The 12,500-nt window shown below is 43.3% G+C and overlaps 1 protein-coding gene across 1 annotated transcript in view; it reads right to left on the reverse strand.

The window, feature by feature from the left end:
* Positions 1–2,755, reverse strand: part of LOC143021862 (uncharacterized) — a 3,868-nt gene extending 1,113 nt beyond the window's left edge. Inside the window, exons 1-3 of the mRNA XM_076179633.1 lie at positions 1,190–2,755; positions 841–942; positions 518–691 (exon numbers count right to left, since the gene is read on the reverse strand). Of these exons, the coding sequence (XP_076035748.1) occupies positions 518–691; positions 841–942; positions 1,190–1,997 (1,084 nt within the window). The 5' untranslated portion in view covers positions 1,998–2,755. The remainder of the gene's footprint in view (positions 1–517; positions 692–840; positions 943–1,189) is intronic.
* Positions 2,756–12,500: the final 9,745 nt, after the last annotated feature.

The following is a 12,500-nucleotide window of genomic DNA, read 5'->3' on the forward strand; positions in this document are numbered from 1 at the left end:
GCTCGTTAGGAATACAAAGATAGAATAAAGGGCAACACATAAATTCAAGTGTTTGTGTAAGTGAATCGTAAATGTGTGAAATGTGTTCCATGCGATTGACTCGGCATTTTTTCTTTTAATCTATAGATAAGGCAGTTAGTGAATTTCTCTTCCTACCCACTGATTAAATCTACTTTGCACCCTGATACCTTGAGATCATTAACCCACGATATATATTTGTATATATATATATATATATATATATATATATATATATATATATATATATATATATATATACATATATGCAATTTTCGAGGTTTGTTTCTGAGACTGTGGTTATTGGTTTACTAGTTCGTTGCTGTGCCCTTTTTATCCTATCACTATTTTCAATGAGATTCAGGAACCGTACGAAAACAACAACTGGTTCTATTGACAGTTGAACTTTCGGAGAGTCGCCAGGGCTGTCAATCCTAAACTTAACCCTATCTGTTTCCCAGTGTACAAGAAAGAGAGAGATCACTGCTTCGAAACTTACCCATTTCTGGTTCTTCCTCCGGCTGAGGCAGGATATAGTCCGTGGGTTCGTCTTTGGGAAGTGTGCGGCCAAGAGAGCTCAGCTGACAATCCAGATGCTGGGCGAGAACGGACCCTGCGGTGGATCCCATACGACGTTGGAAGTCTGATCGAGTCATACAACACAGCTCTTCGCCTGCACCAGGAGAAACAAAGAAAGGAAACAATGTTAGCACGGCGTGCGGACGTGGACACGGGGGTATATCGGACAGAACACCACACAGGAAGACCGCCCGGGGGCGGGCGGGCGGGCGGGCGCTGCGGTCAAATGGGCGCGGAACTCACCAGTAGAAGGAAGACAGGCGTCGTGTGGTATCGGGATTTTAAACATCTTCTTGGCCCAGCGCAGCCATGACGCGATGTTCGCTGCAGTCCAGTTCTTGGGATCTGATGGCACGAGAGGAAAATCCATTTGAGTTACACTCTTACAAACACGGTAAAATATCACTTCAATACACTGCAAGGATGGCTAGAGCGGTGTGAACACAACAAAATCATAACCGCGAATGGAAGATGGGTCAGTGGGAGCTCCCGAAAGTGACGAGAGCGCGGTGGAGGGGGAGAGGGAGGAGGGGAGAATGACGTCACTATCTAACATCACAACGCATGCAGTCTACGGGGGTCACCTCCTTACCTTTGGGTACATAAGTCTGTTCTTGATCTTCGTCTGTCTCCTGCTGCTGCGGCTGCTGCGGGAGGGAATCCTGTAGGAATGGAGGCTGTTGTTCCTGGTGTGAGCCCGACGGTAGAAGGGCCTGGTGGGAAGGCTGATAAGGCGGGCTGGTGTAACCATAGGTCGAAGTGTTAAGCTCCTGGGAGTAACTGTACGAACCGACTGACGGGGAGTTGGTGATGGAACTGTCATAGGGTGAGTTGTTCATGTGGATAGGCGAGGCGTACTGAAGCTCGATGGAAGATGTCCCGCAGGACAAGTCTGTTGTCGAGGCTGAGGGGTCGTAGCCGTAGCCAGGTGATTCGTTGAGGGTTCTGCACGCACCTGAGATGAAGTCGTACTCGAGCGACGTGTCAAGATCGGCAGCGAACTTGGGCTCACAGGAGGAGGGTCTGTGGCTCATGCTTGGTGATGGGTGGCTCAACGGAGAAGCCTGGCTCAGGGGAGAGGGCTGGCTCAGAGGACTACACGTGTTGCTGTAACCAGAGTCATAATGTGGCGACAACACACTGAAATCGTTTATGGAATGTGGCACATCCAAGCACTGTTGCTGTTCCTTCTTTCCCTGTTGATGTGCGAAGTGATGCTGCTGCTGCTGGTTGACCAGTTGCTGCTGTTGTGTGGAAGGGTAGACCTGGCCTGGGAGGTACTGTTGCCGCCACTGGTGCGGTTGTGCACTTTCCCGGCTCTGCGCACCGAATGTGATCTCCTGGCCGTCGCAAACGACCAGGGAAGACAGGTCGAGGGAGGTTTCCAGTTCCCACGACATTTTTACCGTTGTTCACACAAGCACTGTTCTATGCTAACAATGTCCGGTTAAGTCAAAAACGGCGGGGTGGGTGGGTATGTGGGTACCTGCTTTCTATACCGGGGCGTATTCCGGCAGCCTAAGCGCACTCGACTGATCCCTGCACGCGCACCTCAATGCTTTTATCCACTACGTGAGCGGGCGAAGGAGGAGGAAGGTGAGGCAGAGGGCAGGTTTGTTCGGAATCGTGCGGTGTGCCTGCTTCCCGGCAGAGGTGTGTCGCGGCGAGTGGCAGCGACGCGAATGTTGTGAACCGCTGGCTGTCTGTGGACCAAACTACGTTGAAGGTAGCGTGCGTGCGTTTGTGCGTGGTCCACGGGGCGGAGCGAACGGAGTTACTCACAGGCTCTCACTGAGTCATCAGTTTTCGGGCAGAAGCGCGGCGCCTACGAACGCACGGCTTAATTACTCTTGTACCACTATAGTGTCCCTCGAGTTCTTCTTGCGTTCCGGGGGTATCGTCGTCGACCCACACGTACCTCGTCCGGGGACCGAACGAAGCCGCAAAAGCCGAAGGGCTTAGATCTTTTTCACAATAAAGAAGGGAGAAAGTCCGTCCCGACCCGCTCGTTGGCGGGAAGTAGGATGACGCAACTTTAGCGATAACCAACCGGGCACGAACACTGTGACGTGCAGCCACGTCTCGATCTCGGCGCGGGGTAACCCACAGAAGAACGCTACTGGGGCAAGTGTCTTGTGCGCAAGGCAGTTCACTTGGCTCTGTCACTCGACTGGCGATCGCGCCTTTTTATAGGTGCTGTGCCGGGAACCACGAACTTGGGTGGGGGAGGGAGAGAGGGAGAGGAGGGAGAAGGGGGAGGAAGGAATTAGAGGTGGGGAGCAAGGTGGGGGATGGGGGTGATAACACAGACCTCTCTATGCACTAAACTCCAACACACACACAAACACACACACACACACACACACACACACACACACACACACACACACACACACACACACTCACACATGCATGAACATACACGCAAGCATACATACACACACGTGTACACACGAACATACATATAAATACACATGCAGACATACACACACACGTACACACGAACATACACATGCATACACATATACAGTACATACACATGCACACACACATATATACGCATACACACACAAACACACACACACACACGCAGACACATATACGCATACACTCACTAACACACATGTAGGATCTTGTAGAATGTATGGCTATGTCGAACAACAAATTATTTCAATAACAATCTATCAATCCTCCCATCAAAGTCTACAGACCGATGGACAGTACTGAGGGTCTTGTTTATCAATCCAGATACATTATTTGATCGCAAATGACATAAAAGAGAAGACATTGGACCACATCCAAGCATCGCTTCACAAAAACATTGTGATGACGCGTCATGACGAACAAAAGTATATCCTTCGCGAACGTGTACACAGACCAACACGAGAGCGCGCGCACACATACATGCACACACGCACACACACACATACACACACACACACACACACACACACACACACACATATATATATATATATATATATAATGTGTGTGTATGTATGTATACACGTAGGCTATATACGCATATTTGCACATATACACATCTGTACATGGCATGTATACACAAACTACACAACGACATTCTCATACACATCGTATAACTGCATGATCCAAGATATATGAATATTACTGAGTAACTTTTGTAATAAGAAAAATACATATCTGATAATTACTCCCAATATACTGTATATATACTTACGTAAATACAAATGACGGATATTCACTGTCTGCACACGCATGCGCGCACGCAAACAGCTGGCAAGGCGGCTCGAGACACGTGCTCGTGTATCTTGTATGTTGGAACTCCTCGAATCCTTTTCGAAACATCACTGTTTATTTATTTTGCATAACAACGGCTCAAGCGTACCTTGCCGCAAGGCACATCAACGCGCGTACATGTGGTAGCGCGCACGTACTCAGAAAAGGGAAAATAATAATAATAATAAACACGGACATATAATCCTTAAACTCATCTCACTTGAGATCCCTCAGACGATCTGTGCTTTCCATAATTCTACGAACGATGAACGTTCTCAACGCTCTTTACTTTCAGTTATCCCGAACGATAGATAAGTCATCTCTGAACGTAGGCAGGTGTTCCGAGTGGAAGTGACGCATCGCGGTTGGGGAACTTAGGCGACATGACCGGGAAGGCGTCGGTAACTGTCGGTAGGGATGACGACGACAAGAATGAACTCGTTTATGTGCGATGCTGGACAGAGATCCAAAGGAACGTATGGATGCAGCCCGGCAATTAATTGCAGTTGGATAGGATAGTGGTAGCAGTAGTGTTAGTTCATCTTCTATCGCCTAGTTACCCTGTTTTCTTAGCTGTAGCTTAGTTTAGTCAACACAAACAGCCTCGTTATGGCCAGTAGGCCTGCTGTTGTTTGTTCTTTGTGTTCCTTTGAGTTTGCTATGGTAAGTATGTGAAAAAAGGTGTGCGTATGTGTACAAGTATATGTGTTTTTTTGCAAGCGCATGTACATGAATATATGCATATGCGTATACAGGTATTACTCATGTACGCATCTACTCACACACGTATACGCACACACACACATGCATGCACACACGCAAGCACGCATGCACACATACATTCACACATACATACAAACACACATACATACATATATACATAGCATACATACATACATACATATACATACATAGCATACATACATACACACGCATATACATACATACATACATACAGGCATACATATATGCGTATTACCTCGAACTTTCGAGATTTCAGAAGCTGATGTCATTTTGAAAGATGATATCAACAGACGGAACACTATGAAAACTAATAAAAACAAGCAAACATTAATGTAAACCCCTTCTGCACATCCTTGACATGAAAAAAAATTATTTTTCGCCACAACAAATCTATGATGAACCACGAGACTTATAGTGTCATGGAGACGAGTTTGAAGTGAAGTTGGGTGTCAGGGGGTGACATTTACCGGGAAGAAAACAAGTTCGGACAAGTACTGCACCTGTCCACCTGACAGAGTGGTCCAGAAATCGGGGGAAATCTACGGGATAACACAGCCAGCACTCGCGTTCCCCTCTCGACGGCCGAGCAGCAACAAGTGGGTGGGTGGGTAAGTGAGCAGCCGACGCGAGGAAGGGGTGGAGGTGGGGGGGAAGGGAGGGAGGCAGGGATGAGGTACCTCACGTCGCCGACGATGCCAGTAACGCTGCTGTAATAATAATGATATCAAAATAATGTTGTCTTTCGCGGAATACTTTCTCCGTTGCCCTTCCTCTTCATCTTCTTTCTACTCTTTCTACCATCACCTCTCCCCTTAAACCATCCTCTTCTTCTATATGTATTTCTTCTCCAGCCCTTATTTCTTCTCCTCCTCCTCCTCGTCCTCCTCCTCTTCCTCTTTCTTCTCCTCCTCTTCCTCTTTCTCCTCCTCGTCCTCCCCTTCTTCCTCCTCCTCTTCCTTGTTTCTCCTCACCCTTTTCCTCTTTAAGACTCCTTTCTCTCCTATTTCTTTCTCTCCATTTTCTCCTCTCTCTTTTCCTTCCCTTGTTTTTCCTTTCTCTATTCCCTCCCCTCCTCCTTGCCTTCTGCCCCTCTCCGTTTTTCTCTTCCTCCTCCTCTTCTGACACATCCTAATCTGCCTTATTCTCCATTTCATTCTTTCTTTCTTTTCATTTTCATTTGTCTTTTCTGCCTCTTTCTCCTTCTCCCTTCCACATCAGCGCACGATCTGGAGCTTTGTGAAGAATTTGCATGTTTGCACGTGTACATCATTCACAGGACTTCATGTGCGCGTGACCCTGATCTGACCCCTGGTACTTGACCAGTCCAATTGACCACCCGTGCCTTCACCTTCATCGCACACCTGTCCTACCGTCCCTTCTCGCCCTCCTCCTTTCCCGGTTCATCTCATTTCACGGCCACGAATTGTCGGAATGAAGGTCACCAGCAACGTCTATAGAAACCGACCTTAAACAAAAGAACGTCATTTTGCGACGCGTGCGCAGGGTTAGCAGAAATATATCGTTATTTAGTTTCTGGAAAATGCATAACCGGGCTGTTGTCTCCGAAATGTCGGCGTTCATGCGTACAAAATGTATTAGTCAATAGTGATATCTCCTATGCATAACATCTGCTGAAGAGGATCACAGATAGTGATCGAAATATACGGATCTTTTTGCTTTCGCCTATTCTTCTCCGAAAGTGGGTCATTTGTATAATCTTATGCATAACTTATACTGTTGGATACGCAAGGGTTTCGACAATTTGTTAGCCACACCGTCCTGTTTCCAAAACCATCGTCCTTTGTGTCATATTGTTTGACACATCATAACGGCAGGTTTCGTTCAGTACACATTTACGTTTGTGTGTACGTGTGGTGGAGGAGGACAGAAGGTGCGTTGTGTACACTGTAACCAAAAAAGGACCTGATATCACAAACAGGAGACAAAGCAGAAGAAAAAGGAAGAGAGGGAATAAATCGGTTCTGGTCATCCATTCCAAATTATCGTAAAAGCTTCATTATAATTTAGCTACAACTTATCACTTCCCATCTCCCTCCGATGGCAATGACCCCCGTATGATCAAAATCTTAGGCCTAATGTCGGAGTTACTTTATACCTAAAATTTAACAGCAAATGGAATTACGTCAAAGATGCCACTGGCCAGTTATGGGTTCATTATCACCAACAATGGACGTGTCGTGAAATTGAGATTTCTGATGACTGAATGGAAATGCTCGATATCGACAAGTTATCCCTACAGTATTTGAAAGCTAAAAGATCAATGCAAGAATCAGATCGTTATTGAAGATAGTTGTGATCACTAAAGATATTTGATGCCAAACAATGTCACTGAAAAGAATATCAATCTGCATTTCTTGGAGATTTTCGATAAGTTTCTCAAATTTCCGTTGTCGTGGGTGGTGGCTAGTGTGACGTCATTAAGTTGGCGGTGGCTAGTGTGACGTCATTAAGTTCGAGCATTTTCTGATTATGTGATTCATATAACTTACTGTGTTTTCTGATATCAATGTCGATTTATATGATTTCGAATATGTAATTAGGTAAATATCACTGCACAAGGCACTTCTAGTAGATTATTTATGATAATCTGAGATCAAACGGTATACATTGAATAAGAGAACATGTCATGAATGTATCGTCATTTAGAACCACTAAAGTCGTTTTTAACCTACGACACCAGCACACGACGCGTAAACTGCGACAATCGTTCAATCCCACTATCACAGTGAATAAAATAAAAAAAGAAAACGGAGGAGGTGGGGGGAATTGTCGTAGGACATTTTACGCCGAGCTACTGTTCCGGGCACATTTGTCGGTTTCCGCCTCCAGGAAGAATATCCGAGAAAACGTCGAGTGAGAGTCATCACTTGGGAGTCCATCGTGGTCTCGCAGAGCTGTGGGTGTTCTGAGCGGCGTGAAATCCGTTCAGGAAACTCTGAAATCCCGCCGCCAATCTGAAGGCAAAGTTCTCCACATCCTTCCCCTCTGTTCTTTCCTAAGCTAAGCTCATGTCTTTCCCCTTTCTCCCTTCTCCTCGTTTTCCTGTGTATCCCGAGATAGATTTCTCCAGAAATAAACCGCATGAAAAAGTCCATGATTATACGCTTAGACCGTTGTCATAACCGAGCTGATCTATTTCTAGTCTCCTACAGTCCTCTCCATCCTTAAATGTACATTGTCACCTCCATCTCCATTTCTCCTCATTTCATCCTCCTCCTCCTCCTCCTCCTCTTCCTCAGTCTCTTCCATTCCTTCTCCCTCCGCCTCTCATTCCCGGCCCCCGTTCTTTCATCTTATTATCTTTCATTTCATAGACCACATCCTTTTCCCCGCTCTTTCTTTTCTGTCCTCATCCTCCTCATTTTGCACACACACATACACGTACACACATATACATATACACACTCACACACACACACACACACACACACACACACACACACACACACACACACACACACACACACACACACACACACACACATATATATATATATGTATATATATGTATATATATATATATATGTATATATATATATATATGTATATATATGTATATATATAAATATAATAGGTATGTACATATACATATAATTTGTACATATATATATATATATATATATATATATATATATATATATATAATATGTATGTATATATACATATATACATATATATATATTATATGTATGTATATATATATATTATATGTATGTATATATATATATATATATATATATATATATATATACAATAATATTAACTTTTCCGTCTTAATTCCTTGCAAACACGAACGAGAATAACAAAGAGCTCGATGGAAGCATATTCAGAAGCTGATACGCTGTCCGGCTAGGACTCGAACCTAGCCGATACGTAACAAATGGACAGTGACTTAACCAATTGCACTATCATAATCAGTGGACCAAACAGGGAAACAAACGTTAATTAATGGCCTGACGTGAGAAATATAGAATGATTGCATAAAACCAGGTGTGGGATATATGTTATCCTTTAAGAAGGTGCTCGCCATGCCACCAGCCTTGTTGGCAACGATCCAATATGCCTATGACAAGTTAGGTCAGAATCCACCAGGATTCCAAGGCCCTTCTGTTCTCTACTGCACGCGAGTTTTCTTCCACCAAGAACAAGTCTCTCAGGATGTGGGAGATTAGAGAAGCCTCTGATGAAACGTAGCCACACACACTTATCAGCTGCAACGCTCAGACCCCAGGGGGCGGCAACAGTAGCTAACCTATCTGTATCTTTTTGAATGAGGGAAATACACATATCTTACACAACGGGAAGTTTAGATAAACCTAGATAAATTTTGAGGTAGTCACTAAGTAAACAGGCTTGATAAGAAAAAGGAGTGGCCCGAACACAGAGCCCTGTGGGACTTCACTGTAGACCGGAGATGGTTGACTCATAAGAACATAAGAATGAAGGAGACTGCAAGAGACTATAAGGCCTTCACTAGGCAGTTCCATGTCCATTACCACCTGTCAGCTCCACCCATAAAGTTGTCTAACCGTTTCTTAAAACAACAGATAGTTTCAGCGCTCACTACATGGTTACTAAGTCTATTACATTCATTGACCACCCTATTAGTAAACCAATTCTTACCTATTTCCTTCTTAAATCTAAATTTGTCCAATTTAAATCCATTACCACGTGTCCTACCCTGTTGTTTTAAAATGGTGGCCTTGTTTGCGTCACCCTTGTTAAAGCCTTTGATCCACTTGAACACCTCTATTAGATCACCCCGCACTGCGTCTTTCCAGAGGTGTAAGTTAAGGTGCCTAAGCCACTTAACGCGTGCGACATTAGAATGCCTACCGTGCCATGAACGAGCTCTTTTATATTATAACAAGGCAGAAGATTTCCTCCGCAGAAGACGAAGTGGTACCTTCTTATTCCAAGTCCTATTTGTGTTCAGAGGGTATATTGGTTGGTTTGATTTATCTATTTATCTATTTCTTTCTTTACATTTAAAGGCAATTTTTATATTTGGGTAATTCAAGTTAATTAGAATTTAATCTGGGTACTTAAATTTGTGGGGCAACTTGGGAAATAGTGAAACAGAAAGAGATGAAGTTATTCTAGATAAGGCGGGTCTTTCTCTGAGAGCCGCTGATCCACGTGAGTCCAGTACGTGATAACGAAAAAGCAAACCGGAAGCAGAGTTCCTCTTTGAGGACGACCACACGCCGGCCCAGACAACCTCGTGTAGCGTTGCATTATTATAATTATTATTATTATTACTATCATTATTATTATTACTAATATTATTACTATTATTATTGATATTATTATTGATATTATTATTATTATTATTAATATTATTATTATTATTATTATTTGTTATTGTTAGTAGTAGTAGTAGTAGTTGTTGCTGTTATTGTTATTTATACTTATATTTTTATTTATTTATCATTATTATAATTATTATCATTATTATTATTATTAATATTATTATTATTATTATTATTATTATTACTATTATTATTATTTGTTATTGTTAGTAGTAGTAGTAGTTGTTGTTGTTATTGTTATTTATACTTATATTTTTATTTTTTATTTATTATTATATATAAATATATATATATATATATATATGAGTGGAAGGGTGGTGAGTTAAACACAAAGAACAGTTGGAGTTTTATTCACTGACGTTTCGTCCTTACCAGGACATTCTCAAAGTACATACAGTACATACAGTTTATTTTGAGAATGTCCTGGTAAGGACGAAACGTCAGTGAATAAAACTCCAACTGTTCTTTGTGTTTAACTCACCACCCTTCCACTCATTTGTCTTACATACTTCAATATATATATATATATATATATATATATATATATATACATACATATATATATATATATATATAATATATATTGCATCCGACCAAGTTATGGAACAAAAGGTCTCCTGTCGGCATGCTCCCCCTTTGTAATCCTTTGTAATCCTTATTAACCTTTCGACACGGTGGCCTACTTCGTAGACTGTTGTTCCTGCCCCCGGCCAACAGTCGATCCCATTCTCCCGAAGACGGGGTGGGCGGGTCGGAGGTAAGACTTGGTCTTGATGGATCGAGGGTCCCCTGATGACTCTTATGGTCGTGCCTTCCACCAGCTCTGGCGAATTGTGTTTCCCATTAGAAGGTAGTGAACATTGTGACGAATGTGGACAGGAGGTAAAGGGAACACGGGCTGAGGGAAATACTTTTTATTCCTAACTAGTTTCGCCTGAGTTTCCTCTGAAGAAGCCACTCAGGCGAAATTAGTCAGGGATAAAAGTGTTTCCCCTCAGCACGTGTTCCCTTTACCTCCTATCTATATTAGAAGGTAGAGTTTTACCTGATGTTCTAGTTAAGCGTATTTGGCTTATCAGCTTATCTACAAAACCTACCAATATTTTTCGTAAGTGTAAATTAACAAATTTAGTAGCATTTTTCTTTCTAATGGTAGAAAGTCATCGCCAGGGCTGGCGAAAAGGTTGGAAAAATACGCCCCGAACCCCGCCAACTCTTTCCCTAAGACGGGGACCACCGGCGCCCCCTGAAGGTCTTGTGAGCCGCCTCTACCGCCTTCAAAGCCCCGAAGAGCTCCGTCAGCTACTAGAGCGTCCGCCGCCGCCGCTCTAACAGCTGTAGTCTCTCTATTTCACTGCCAACCCCCCCCCCCTCCATACTCCCCTGATAAGCTAAACCATCTCACTTTATCTCTTGCAAGGTGTGTCTTCCATAAACACCAACTCCCACGGGCTCAAACAAAGCCTGTTGGAGTGACATTTCACTCCCAAATAAATAGATAAATAACTAGATAAATAAAAATAACTCCTCCCCCACCACCACTACCACCACCACTCACCGATACCCTTAGCCTCTCCCTAAGACTCACTACAAGCCCCGCCATCCCAGCCCCTTCCACCCCGTCAGCTGAATGAAATAGTCTGGTATCAACTGGAAGAAAAAACACTTGATTCGCTATTCTGTTGAAGGGGAACACATCAACCGACCATGAGGACACGGATGCTCGACGATTCGTTTCTGATAAATATTGATATGAAATTCCTTTCCTTAGCAAGAAGGTACCAAAGAGATGAATGAAATAGACTCACGGCTGCTAGAATAGTAGGGAGGGTTGAAAGGGGGTAGGTTTAACCCCCATTCTTACCGAAGGGGGTTAATTGAAACATAGACATGAGTTAATGACCCTAGTAGGAACTGTCAGAATGACATGGAACAGAAGAGGTTTCGGTTCCCATTTATTATGTGCATGCGTGTTTCATAGGTTTGATAGAGGCACGTGTGAATAAATCTAAAAGTTGAATATTTCTATAAAAACGCAAATTTCTTCACTCAAAATGTAATCGATCTGTTCGCGTACTCAACCTGTTCGTGACAGCGACTTTCTCAAAGTTCAATAACGTCACCTGGCGCTGCCCAGGATGATTTCTGTAAACCAAATAACCACTAAGTCGAGGTCTCCACTACCGTGATGTTTGTGTGTGTGTGTGTGTGTGTGTGTGTGTGTGTGTGTGTGTGTGTGTGTGTGTGTGTGTGTGTGTGTGTGTGTGCGTGTGTGTGTGTGTAAAACTTCTAGCAATATTGGACAAAAAAAGAAGTGGATTCGAGAAAACGAAAATTGAGATCCTTACTCCTAGGTCGATTCTTTAATTTAATAAAATCGCTTGATGATAGCAAGACTTTTTTTTCAAATATTCTATTGCATTACGGAAGTAAATCACCCTCGCTAGAGTTTCATCTACCTGTCAAATCCAACCATTACACAGCACTGAGTTCCGTCGTACCCGTGGGAACACGAAATTCGACGTCTATTTCTGTCGCCTATGACACCACCTTTTATGAGGAGTTCCC

This window comes from Oratosquilla oratoria, chromosome 43 (assembly GCF_046742065.1).
Source record: "Oratosquilla oratoria isolate Oo_2021 chromosome 43, ASM4674206v1, whole genome shotgun sequence".
Lineage (NCBI taxonomy): Eukaryota > Metazoa > Arthropoda > Malacostraca > Stomatopoda > Squillidae > Oratosquilla > Oratosquilla oratoria.